An 11,886-nucleotide genomic window follows, 5' to 3' on the forward strand; every position below is an offset into this window, starting at 1 on the left:
TTTATTAAGGTTCTTGCCTCTAGTTTCTTTTTCTTAGATTAAGCTTTATTTGTGATTGTATTGTGTTTACTTGCTTCACATATTATAGGTTAATTGGTATTAAATTATGCTCAATGCATATGTTCGAGCATACTTAACCTTTACTTAGTCCTAAGGTTTATTATATTTTGCTTTTCTTTCCCACTAAAGTGATACAAGAGGTTTATACCAAGTTTTTTACGACGGTTTGACTGGCAGTTGGTGTAAAACAACCGTTTTTTTACTTTGCGGAAGTCAAATTTATGGCATTCTTGTAAAACGAAATTTTTCATTAATTATGGCTGTTGAAACCGCCGTAATAGTACTTCTTAAACCGCCCTAATTTCCAACTTTTTGTAGTCTCCACCTATTCAACACTCTCAGTGGCCAACTCTAGAGGAAGCCATTTCTTCTCAACATAGTCACTGATAGCCTTTTTGAACAATGGGACATGAAACATAGGATTCCGATAAATTTAGTTCATATGCGACCACTTTGTAGCGGCGGAAAATTTGAGATCGAAGTCATTGAATTGACTTGACTTGTTATTTCAGTGAAAGTCGCCACCGCGCTTTATTGTTTCAAAAAAAATTGGAGAAGAGCGAAATAAACCCAAAAAGAAGTTTTTAAAGCAAAAGCAAAACAAAAAAAAAAGAGATCTTAGATACGGTGTTGATTATACAAGAGGAAGGTTTTAAGCACCCCTCATATCTGTGGTACTCCATAAGAACCTTTTTGAAAATCTGTGTTTAAAAAGATATTGTGTGCAAAAAGAAAAGGGTTTTATTTGTTTTTAAAATAAGTCCGGCAAGACATTACACCTGATCTTTCTCTTTTCAATAAATGTAATTTAATTATTAATTATAATACATTGTGATTTATATAATTTACTTTTCAGCCAAAGTGATTCAACCCCGATAAAATAATGCATTTCAGTTATTTTTACAACCAACTATTAAACTTTACAATTAATCTGACTTTTACAACCAACTATTAAACTCTACAATTAATCTGACTGCACAAAATATATTCTTTACATTGTTCTAATGCAATTATTATTTACACGCTTTATTATTTACGTTTTTTTCTAAAATCTCTTCATCATTATCATTTTAGTGGGAAACGAAAAGACAAATCATTATTATTTACGTTTTTTCCAAAATCTTTTTATCATTATCACTTTAGTGAGAAACGAAAAGGCAAATCAATATTAATTACGTTTTTTCCAAAATTTCTTCATCATTATCACTTTAGTGGAAAACGAAAAGGCAAATCAATATTATTTACGAAAAGTCAAATCAATATTATTTACGAGGTGGACATGCGGGCATTGTATCTTTTATAAACGCGAAAAAGTCAACAGTTATGTTTCATGTCTCTGTGTTAAGTGTATTACACCATATACTCATATATATATATATATATATATATATATATATATATATATATATATATATATATGCCTAAATCAACAATAATAAAATAAATTATAAAATTAATATTCATATATTAAGGGTGTACAATATTTTTAATTTAATGCATGTCATGACAGAAGAATGAATTTCTTTTAAATAATACTATAAAACTATTTTACACGGTCAAGATACTATTTTTAATCTCATGTCTGTCTTTGATGGTGTGCAAAACAAGCTACTGCACAAAGCTTCAAAATTTTCCCATTTAAATTGTGATTAGACATAGCCTCATAAAATATTTGATATTGTTAAACCTTTAAAAAATAGGGTCTCTATTTGTTACTATGTCTTAGTTAAACCTTGACTAATCTACCCATATCTCAAAAAAGTTAAGATGACCCTGTTAATCTTTTACTCCCTCTGGTCCTTATTATAAGAGGAAGTTCACTTTTTAGATTCATAGAATGATTATTGTATCTAGTCCATATATAGATCAAATACATTAATTATTTTATTAATCTAAAAAGTAATCTTCTTCTTATAATAAGGACCAGGTATATTTTATTATTATTCTAATTTATTATGCATCTATTGCCAATAAAAAAATGTCAAAATATATTTAAATAAGGAACAAATTAATGAATTAAAATGGGGGCATTGGGATGACCAAAAAGGAATTTCGTGGTTTACTTTTCATAATCACAGAAATTACTCCTAGGAACTAATATGGTATGAGACTTTTCCTTTCTTTTGTTTCCACAATTTATTTATAGACAGAGCTTTCTTTTCTTGTGCCATAAGTCATATAGTCTTCACGTGAAAGAGTCTAATAATGATGAATATATAGATATAATAATAATGGTGAATAAATACTGATTTTACAAGCACCTTCTGAGTTACTACTATACAAATTTATTCTTATTACTGAGTTTAACAAACACCTGCTACGTATCAGAAACTAATCAAGAGATTAAGTCGTTGATTTGTTATTTGGTAAGGTAAGACCGATTTTCGTGGAAAATAAAACAATTTTGTCTTATTAATAATAATAAATATTATTATTATTAAGATGAAATAAAGCAGTATATATAAACTGAAAAAAGAAACAAAAGGCTTGTTGTATTGTATCGATTGAAGAGTGAGTGAGAGTTGTATTCTATCTGAGATTGGAAAAGGAAATTAGGGTTTAAAATGGGAGGATGTTTCTCAGACGTGAAAGGAGCGAAGGAAGCAGTTGGTGGTGTTAATCAGAAAGCAACGAACAACAACAATGACGCTGTTGATTTCTTCTATACATCTCAGGGTTTTCAGCCATTGTTCACCAGAATCGAGGTTCGTTCAATTTCCCCCAATCTATCTCAGTTTACAATCTGTGTCTGGAATTTGTATTCACTTTCAATTCATCATCTCAAATTTCAATTTTACACTAATTTGATTTTATGATTTTACGTTTTCTGTTGTTAAAACTAGTAGTTGATTGATCCTGTGAATGTGAAGTTTTTCATGGTGAATTTTATGATTTCCGTTGTTAGAACTGGTAGTTGATTCTGTGAATGTGAAGTTTTTGATGCTGAATGTTTGATGATCCTGATTTTGTGTGTGGGATCAGTTACTAGAGACTGATCAGTTATTATAAAGAAATATGATTTTTAAATAATAAAAAAAGTGCAATTTACGTATATTCCATCGTGTCTTTTTCTTTTTTTATTTATTTTATTTTTAATAATAAGTTTGTTATTTTGACAAAATTAAAAAAAAATTTAAACGCTCTTAAATATTTCATTTTGTATAGGATTTAGGATAGAATATAGATGTAGCTGTAAAAAAGAGATTTTTTTTTTGGTAAAAAGAAAAGGACAATTTTAAAGGAGCATATTGACGCAGTATCATGCAGACAACTGCAAACATTTATAATGATATTTTAACTTAAAAAATAAAATTATCAACTATATGAATGATAGACAAAAAAAAACTATAGACCAGATCATACTTTATTTAGTTCAATTGATTACATCCCAATTTAATTTACTAAATTAGACATTTGAACTAATACAATGATAAATGAAATATAAAATAATATTCTCTCTATTTTAAATTGAATAATTAAATTCCTCAATATTTTATTAATGAAATTTTGTACCTTTAGAGGGGAAGGGTGAAAATAGGCTGAAGGTAAATTTTGTATCATAGATTTAGGTCAGTTTTTTTTTTTTTTCTAAATAAAGAATGTTAAGTTTAAAAATTAAAAACTTATTTAGTAATTATGTTTAGCTTTTTAATCTACTATGAAATAATCTTGTTTAACAAACTGACCCACATTAAATATCATATCGTACATTCGAATAATTTTTTTATTGATATAATCATATTAGATTTTGTGTTTTAGATTAAATTATAAATTTATCAATCTTTTGGTATTTTAAACTTGATAGTCTATATTATTATTTTTATCTGTAAGTATATTATTAAAAATCAAAATTGAAATATGGTATCATAGTTAGATTTTCTAAAATGTCATCTTAAATATCAAATTAGAAATTTTCTTATTACAATTTACCATTATAAAGAAAAAGAAGAGAAAAAAGAAATATAATTAAAAAAATTAAATTTTATGAGGCATCAGCCAGAGTGTTAAAATAGAGTTTAAACTCATTGTTATAGTTATTTGTTAGTATAATTATATATAGGTTATATTATTATTTAAAATTTGTTCGTGTGAAATAATAAAAATAAATGTATCTACAAATTAGAAAGTTTTTATACATAAAATTGCAACAACAAGTACCCAACAAAATTCAAACAACAACAAGAAACAATATAATCAGTATTGTTTTTAACTTCATTGAAATAGAAATTTATGAATACTTAATAATAAATAAAATTTCACACCAATAACTAACAATTTCGTTTGTTTTATTCCTTTTTTCTTTAGATTTATATATTTCAAATATACAAGTATTTGTTTTTGTTGTAACCTGAACAAGTTGGAGAATTACTTATGGTCTTCTAATCTTTTCTGCAGTTATCTTTCTCAGCATCTGACTTACTTGATATGGACATTACATCAAAGGTAATTTCATTTTCATACACATAACAATGCATGTGATATGGAGTATTTATTATTAAATCCCCTTAGAATCTTAATCTCCTAGGTAACACACCCTTTACCAAGAGTTACAATTGGATGCCAACTTTTTTTCCGATATTACTACCTAAAACCATTACTAATTTCGATGTTTTTGTTTTATTTTAGAGTGATCCTATGCTTGTTGTATATGCAAAGAAAGGAGATGGCAAATTGGAAGAATTAGGACGAACTGAAGTTATAACCAATTGCTTGAATCCAGAATGGATAGAAAAAATTAATATTGCATTTCATTTCGAGATTGTGCAACCACTTCTGTAAGCTATTCTTCATGTGTAACTTTTTTATGTATATAACAAACTTCTTTCGGACTTGATTTATATATAACTCCTATTTCCTCATTTTGCTTTCTTTCAGATTTCATGTGTATGACATTGACACAACATATCATGGCGTTTCCACTAAGGTAAATAATCGATTGTATATTATATTATTTATAGTTATTTTTATATTATAGTACTTTGTCTCTTAAACAAGTCCATTAAATTTAAACAAATTAACTATGATATGATATTAAAATATGTTAGAAACATTTTTTCACATTGGTATCATAACTCTAAATTTTAGAGGTTTTGTTTCCGCATAAATCCTAGTTATCGTCAATGCGATTGTTTCTTTTCTTTTTATACCTTCATAGTAGTTTGTTGTTCATTGCCATCCTACTTTGCAACCAAACCTTCCCTATGTTTAATTTACCTTTATAGCCACAGACTTTGCAATCCTTTAGTAATGAATATTTCCCTCTAGGATTAGAGAGAATGAAGTATAGGTGAGCTAAAAAATATAAAAAACAGGAAAATGCAGGACATCCTAATGCAATTATTTGTACCAACCTTTGCAAAATAAAGAGAATAATTCTGATACCTAGTTCAGATGATAATTGAAATTTGATATGTCTACCACTGAGACCCAGTTTATTGTTCCATGAGTTAGGGAAAGAACAACATAATCATGTCGTGCATTGTAATAGTTAGCACGCAGTCCTCTTAGGCAAAAATTTGAGTTTTAAGGTTAAACAAAATACATCGATGTGAGATATCACAAGATACATGATATATTGGAATCCAAGCACTTAAAACTTGAGAAAATTCATATGAATGACAATTGTTCATATATGATGACCAAATTTCTATCTAAAGACAAATATGAGTTTTGCAAAAGAGTTAGGACTCTTGGAGTCGTCCACCTATGTCATAAGGAGATTGTTGGGCTTTCCTTTTCAGGAGGAAAGAAAAAAAAGATAAATAATAAAAATAGTAAAAGCAATGAGTGAATACGAGAGAACTTTTAGGAATTGGATAGAAAAAGGAGGAGAAAAACTCTCCTTAAACTATACTAATCTATTTGTTACTTTAATTATAAAAATCATACTTTGTTTTATTTTTAGGGATGGAGAAAAAACTTTTTGAATGTGTCACATTTTACAAAAATAGGTCTTATTTTACTCAACCTAGTTAGTCTTTGGAGGATAACATGAATGACTCTGACTCTGAACTCGAGTTATGTATCCTTGATCATAGCTTTCCTAAAATACTTGTTTATGTTATTTCTCTTACTCTTGTTTTTGAACTCGGTCGTCACCTATTTTGAGTCTTATTCTTAATTCAACTTCTAAATAATCTATTTATGTTCTCGGTTCCTCCATTGTCTTTTGTTTTATAGGAATCATCAAATTTGGAATCAAATTCTGAACCAATTCTAGTGGATCAAGAAAAAATTAAACTTGACCAGTCCCACAAGCAAATTAAATTATTTAAATCAGAGGTAATTATTGAAAATGATTCTTAAATTGTGTAAAATAATACCGTAAGAATAAAACATGCCGTTCCTCTAAATATAGATGCCGTACTTCCTAATTTGTCTCCTCTAAACATTTTTCTCTGCAGTATCAAAATTTCATTGTCGTTGTTGATTCTACTAGAATTCTATCATTTGTTCAAGAGGTGCCTATAGATTAAAAATTAGATCCAAAGTATAAATGAGGAAATAAAAACACTTGAGAAAAATGAGGTTAGAAGAGGTTAAAAGATAAAAAGATAATAAGTTATTTGGAAATCATTGGATATATAAAAAGTAAAGCACCAGTTAGATGACATTTTTCATCGTTACATTAGACGAGTGACAAAAGAATATAATCTAACATATAACATCCATTATGTGGAAACCTTTGCTCCAGTGACAAGCATGAGTATTATTTAAATCCTATTATGTGTCATTGTTTGCTTCAGTTGGGAACAACTTCATTTTGATCTTAAAGATACATTTTTGCTGGGAAGCTTTGTGAAGGTGTATTTGGAGATTTCTACCGATTTTAGTTTCACAGCGAACATAGTGTGTCGATTGAGAAAGATCTTATATAGATTAAAGTGGTTCTCTCGGTCATGTTTGGAAGATTCACAAAAACAAATATGTTATTGGACTCTGAGAAAAACCATAAAGATCACACTTTGTTCTTCAAATATTCAAAAGGAGGAAAAATAATTGTGCTTAATTAATTGTTTCAAACTAATGTTAATAAATTATTATTACCGAAGATGATGTGATTGAGATACAAATATTCAAGGAGAAGTCATCAGGATAATTTGAGATGAAAGACCTAGAAAAATTAAAGTAATTCTTTAAAATTGAGGTAGCCTACTCAAAACAGAACATTTTTATCTTTCAGAAAAAATATGTACTTGATCTTTTGAAGAAAATAGGAAATCATGAAACCAAACTTACAAGTCTTTCCATCGAGTAAAATCACAAGATGATATTAGAATATAGTTTATTTGGCACACACTAGGTTGGATTTTGCTTCTGCGATTAGTGTGGTGAGTTGGTTCATGCATGATCCAGGAGGAAGACATTTGCAAGTTGTACATTGAGTTTTACAATATCTAAATGTCACTTTGGGGCGAGGGCTCGTGTTTTACAATTGTTTTTTCTTGCAGACACTAAAACTGAAAGATCAAGATTTCATTGGAGAAGCGAGTTGCAATTTATCAGAGGTCAGCTTCAACTGATAATAACCATGTTGATTTGGCAGTACAATCTTAATATACATTATCCAATATTTCATATTCTTTTATGAAACAGATAGTGACCAAACAAAACCGGAGCTTAACCTTAAAGCTTCAAGGCAAAAGAGAGAGTATTGTTCAAAGAAATCTAGGAACAGTTACCATTCATGCTGAGGAGACCGTTGCTTCAAGGAATGTTGTTCAGATTAGCTTCCGTTGTACTCGCTTGGATAACAAAGACGTTTTTTCCAAAAGTGTACAAATTCAATACTCTGCTACATATTTATTTATGATTTAGTTTAATTCATATCAATATTTTAAAACTTTTCATCTTGTTTTTTCTTGTGTAGGATCCTTTTCTAAGGGTATCAAGATTGGTTGAAACCGGAGGTTCTATTCCTATTTGCAAGACTGAAGTCATAGATAACAATTTAAATCCAAAATGGAAACCAATTTCTCTTAATTTCCAGCAATTTGGAAGTAAAGTAAGCTTGACATCTTTGGACATAACATATCTCATGTTAAATCATACATATCTCAATTAAATGTTTTTTAATTACTTTCTCATATAAAGAGATGTTAACCAAGTTTTGAAAATTTTCAACAACTTCTATGCAGGAGACTCCATTACTTATTGAGTGTTTTGACTTCAATAGGAATGGCAATCATTCATTTATCGGGTAATGTCGAGTTAACTATAGTTGTTTATAAGTTTTGTTGAGCCTAAACTTATTTAGGCTTTTCAATGTCTGGTTTATAGTTCATAGATGTAAAAAAAAGTGACATCAAATTTTGTTGCCATCAGTAAAATGCAGAAGTCAATTGCAGACCTTGAAAAGCTATTTAATGAGAGGAAAGGTGCAAATTTTCTTGTGCCATCGAAACGCCGTGGACAAGATAAGGTGCAAATTTACGACTGTCTCTTGTGAGATTTGAACTTCATTCGTTGAAGCTTCAAAGTTTGGTTTTGAAATGCTTAAAAACTCACATTTGACAGAATTATTTCATCATTATAGATTTTAAAGGGGCAACTCTTTGTGGATCACTATATTGAAAGGGAACAATTCAGCTTTATTGATTACATATCTAGTGGATTTGAACTCAACTTCATGGTTGCAATAGACTTCACTGGTATGTCTCAATTGTTTTATTTACTAAGGTGATCACTATCAGTACTAGTTTCATGTTTATAGTTTGTTAAGTGCTTCAAAAAATTTCCAGCTTCCAATGGAAATCCTCAACAGCCAGATTCTTTGCATTACATCAATGCATCAGGTCGGCTAAACGCATACCAAAAGGTAAGATTGATACTTGTCCACAAAATCCTCAACATTAAGATTCTGTTACTATAGCTAAGTCTTGATTTTTCTTAAAACATATATTATGTGTCCATGTCGTATCGTACTAGTGCCTGTAATACGTATCTGGGCTTCATATCATGTTAATATACTATCAATGTCTTTCTTAATGAGACATGAAAAATTGTGCAGGCTATAATGGAGGTTGGAGAAGTTATTCAGTTCTACGATTCTGATAAGATGTTTCCTGCTTGGGGATTCGGAGGAACTGTACAAAGTGGTGCAGTATCTCACTGTTTTAACCTGAATGGAGGACCTCCAGGTAGCTCTGAGGTGAGAAACTCTCGCTGTTTTACTTTTTGATTCTTTCTCTATTATTCACCAGTTAATTCATTATGAACTTGCTAGAATATTTTTAAAAAATTTAAGATATAGTTTTTTGAATGTGTTTAGGTGGCAGGAGTTGAAGGCATAATGGATGCTTATTCTAGTGCTTTACACACAGTCAGACTATCTGGACCAACTTTATTCGGCCCGGTTATCAACACGGCTGCACAGATGGCTACAGAGTCCCTTTCATCGTATAACAGCACTAAATACTATGTATTGCTTATCATAACGGTGAGAAATATACTCGCTTTGTTTCTAATTATAAGATCGATTTACAACGCCAGTAAAAAAATGTTCATGATGTTCTTATACAGGACGGAATTGTTACGGATCTTCAAGAATCAATAAATGCTGTGGTTAACGCATCTGATCTTCCTCTATCGATACTTATAGTTGGCGTTGGAGGCGCTGATTTCTCCGGCATGGAGGTCTAACTACTTTCTGACTTTCTCTAGACTTAAATTTAGACCAAATACATTTACTTATAAGTTAATTAATTATTACAGGTATTGGATGCTGATAGTGGACCTCGTTTAAGAAGTTCTACTGGTCGTGTAGCGGCAAGAGATATAGTGCAGTTTGTTCCAATGAGAGAAGTTCAAAGTGAGTACTAGTTACTTCTCTAGTTAACTTGTGTAATGTAGTCTTTCAATTCCTCTGTAGCACCGACACCTCTAAAAAATGGTGTGTTTGTATCTGGGTCAGTGTCGGACACCGACACCGATATTTGTAATTATGTTCAATTTATTTATTTTTTCAAATTATTACGGTGTTGAAGTGGTACGTTGTGCGTGTCTGTGTCTGTGTCCGTGTCCGTGTTTTTAATTCTTACAATTATTTTCCTGTTTTGACAGGAGGACAAATCTCTGTTGTGCAAGCTCTTTTGGAAGAATTGCCTGATCAGTTTTTGGGTTTCATGAGGAGCAGAGATATCAAACCAATCTCTTAAACATCCAAAATTCATTAGAATTTACAATTAGGTCATCAAGATTTTTTCTATATTTAGATAGTTGATCCATAAAATACCTTAGATTTTAAGAGGTACTTTTTGTGTTGGATGAAGATGAAACTTCAGGTCTCTACACAATATATTTGCATTTTTTTCAAAATTAACTATAGACAAAAAGATATGAATCTCAATAGAAAGTAGTTAGCAATTAGTTTACATTTAGTTATTTATTTTTCAAGTTGATGTACCATTCTATGTTGAAAGTAAGAATATGCTTTACTTCAATAATGTTTCAAATGCATTACATTTACATGATTAAGAGAACTTAGTTTGTTATATGTAATTTTATTGTTTAAAAAATATTTTTGAGAATTTTTTAAATGATAAAAAATCATGAAATATTTTGTATAAGTTAAGTTTAAAATTTTTAAATATTATTAAAAAATATTGAAATTTCTCTCTTATTCTATATAATATGAATATCAAATTAATTTATATTAACCTTTTAAATTTTAAAAATTAATTTTCTTATTTTTCAAAATTCTAAAATTAACTCCAAATATTTTTTAAAAATTGTAAATTAATATCCAGACTTAAATGCACTTTTGGCCTCTCTAGTTTGGGTGTTTTAAATCATTGGTCCCCTTATTTTTTGGAGTGGTTTAGCTTCAAGTAAAATTTATTCTTCATAATAAAGTATATGATTGTAGGTGATGACAATGTGAAATCCTTGAAGTGGTTTATCTCAAGTGAAATTTATTTTCTTGAGAGAGTCAGATATTTTTTAAAACTATGATTATCGGTTAAAACAATGTGAAAATTCTTTGAGTGGTGTAACTTCAAGTTACTATACTCCTTATGGTGGAGTATGATTGTCGATGAATACAATGAAAACTTATGTATTATTTCCAATCAAGGTGGAGATTGTTAGGGTTGGTTAAAAATATACATGTTGAAGAAGTCTCACGCCGCTTATTTTTGTGAATGAAGAGGGAGTTCAATGCTATATACAGGATACAAGTATTGTGAGATGTAGTTAAATATTTGTTTTGGAGGATGCGAGAGTATTGAAGGCTTGGGTTAGTTGAGGGTATACTATGTGTTGTAACAATTTTCACATAGTGTTATTCTCTAGTTGTCATTTGACAACGACCGTGATTTTTTCTGCGGTTTTAGGGCTCATTTGGTGTGCAGGATATGATAGAGACGTGATAGGATATCAAGCAGGATAAGGATAGGATATGATAATATTTATCTTATCATGTGTTTGGTTGACACGGGATATCAGATAGTGTATATATATATATATATATATATATATTAATGGTAGTACACTGTCAGTGTAAAAAAAGATTACACATACATCCAATTAAAATGGTTTAAAGTGCCAAATTATAAAAATATTTTAAAATTTACCGTGTGACTTGACGCTTTACATGGTCGTCATTTGTTGACAGTGTAAAAATAATTTACACTGTCAGTGCACAATCCTTTTTCCCATATATATTAGATATACAAATTAAAATTATGTGTATGTTTATATATATATATATATATATATATATATATATATATATATATATATATATATATATATATATATATATATATATATATATATATATATGGGGATGACTCAAGTGAGAACACTTGGTTATTATGAGAAATG

The 11,886-nt window shown here is 29.3% G+C and overlaps 1 protein-coding gene across 3 annotated transcripts; it reads left to right on the forward strand.

The window, feature by feature from the left end:
• The first annotated feature begins 1,899 nt into the window (after positions 1 to 1,899).
• Positions 1,900 to 10,555, forward strand: LOC131626130 (protein BONZAI 3-like). 3 transcript variants are annotated; one of them, XM_058896955.1, is made up of 18 exons: positions 1,900 to 2,162; positions 2,644 to 2,765; positions 4,456 to 4,503; positions 4,687 to 4,835; positions 4,936 to 4,984; positions 6,241 to 6,342; positions 7,512 to 7,568; positions 7,657 to 7,836; positions 7,931 to 8,065; positions 8,199 to 8,260; positions 8,386 to 8,482; positions 8,597 to 8,711; positions 8,802 to 8,878; positions 9,071 to 9,211; positions 9,332 to 9,499; positions 9,583 to 9,696; positions 9,775 to 9,871; positions 10,123 to 10,555. In XM_058896955.1, the coding sequence occupies exons 3-18, from the start codon at positions 4,486 to 4,488 to the stop codon at positions 10,215 to 10,217; spliced, it is 1,656 nt and encodes a 551-aa protein (XP_058752938.1). In that variant the 5' UTR covers positions 1,900 to 2,162; positions 2,644 to 2,765; positions 4,456 to 4,485; the 3' UTR covers positions 10,218 to 10,555. The 3 variants fall into 3 exon arrangements, with proteins under 3 accessions (XP_058752938.1, XP_058752936.1, XP_058752937.1); XM_058896953.1 differs by lacking the exon at positions 1,900 to 2,162 and having other exon boundaries at positions 2,169 to 2,765; XM_058896954.1 differs by lacking the exons at positions 1,900 to 2,162; positions 6,241 to 6,342 and having other exon boundaries at positions 2,169 to 2,765.
• The last annotated feature ends 1,331 nt before the right edge of the window (positions 10,556 to 11,886 follow it).

The sequence above is a fragment of the Vicia villosa genome, unplaced genomic scaffold, assembly GCF_029867415.1.
Source record: "Vicia villosa cultivar HV-30 ecotype Madison, WI unplaced genomic scaffold, Vvil1.0 ctg.000262F_1_1_1, whole genome shotgun sequence".
In the NCBI taxonomy this organism is placed as follows: domain Eukaryota; kingdom Viridiplantae; phylum Streptophyta; class Magnoliopsida; order Fabales; family Fabaceae; genus Vicia; species Vicia villosa.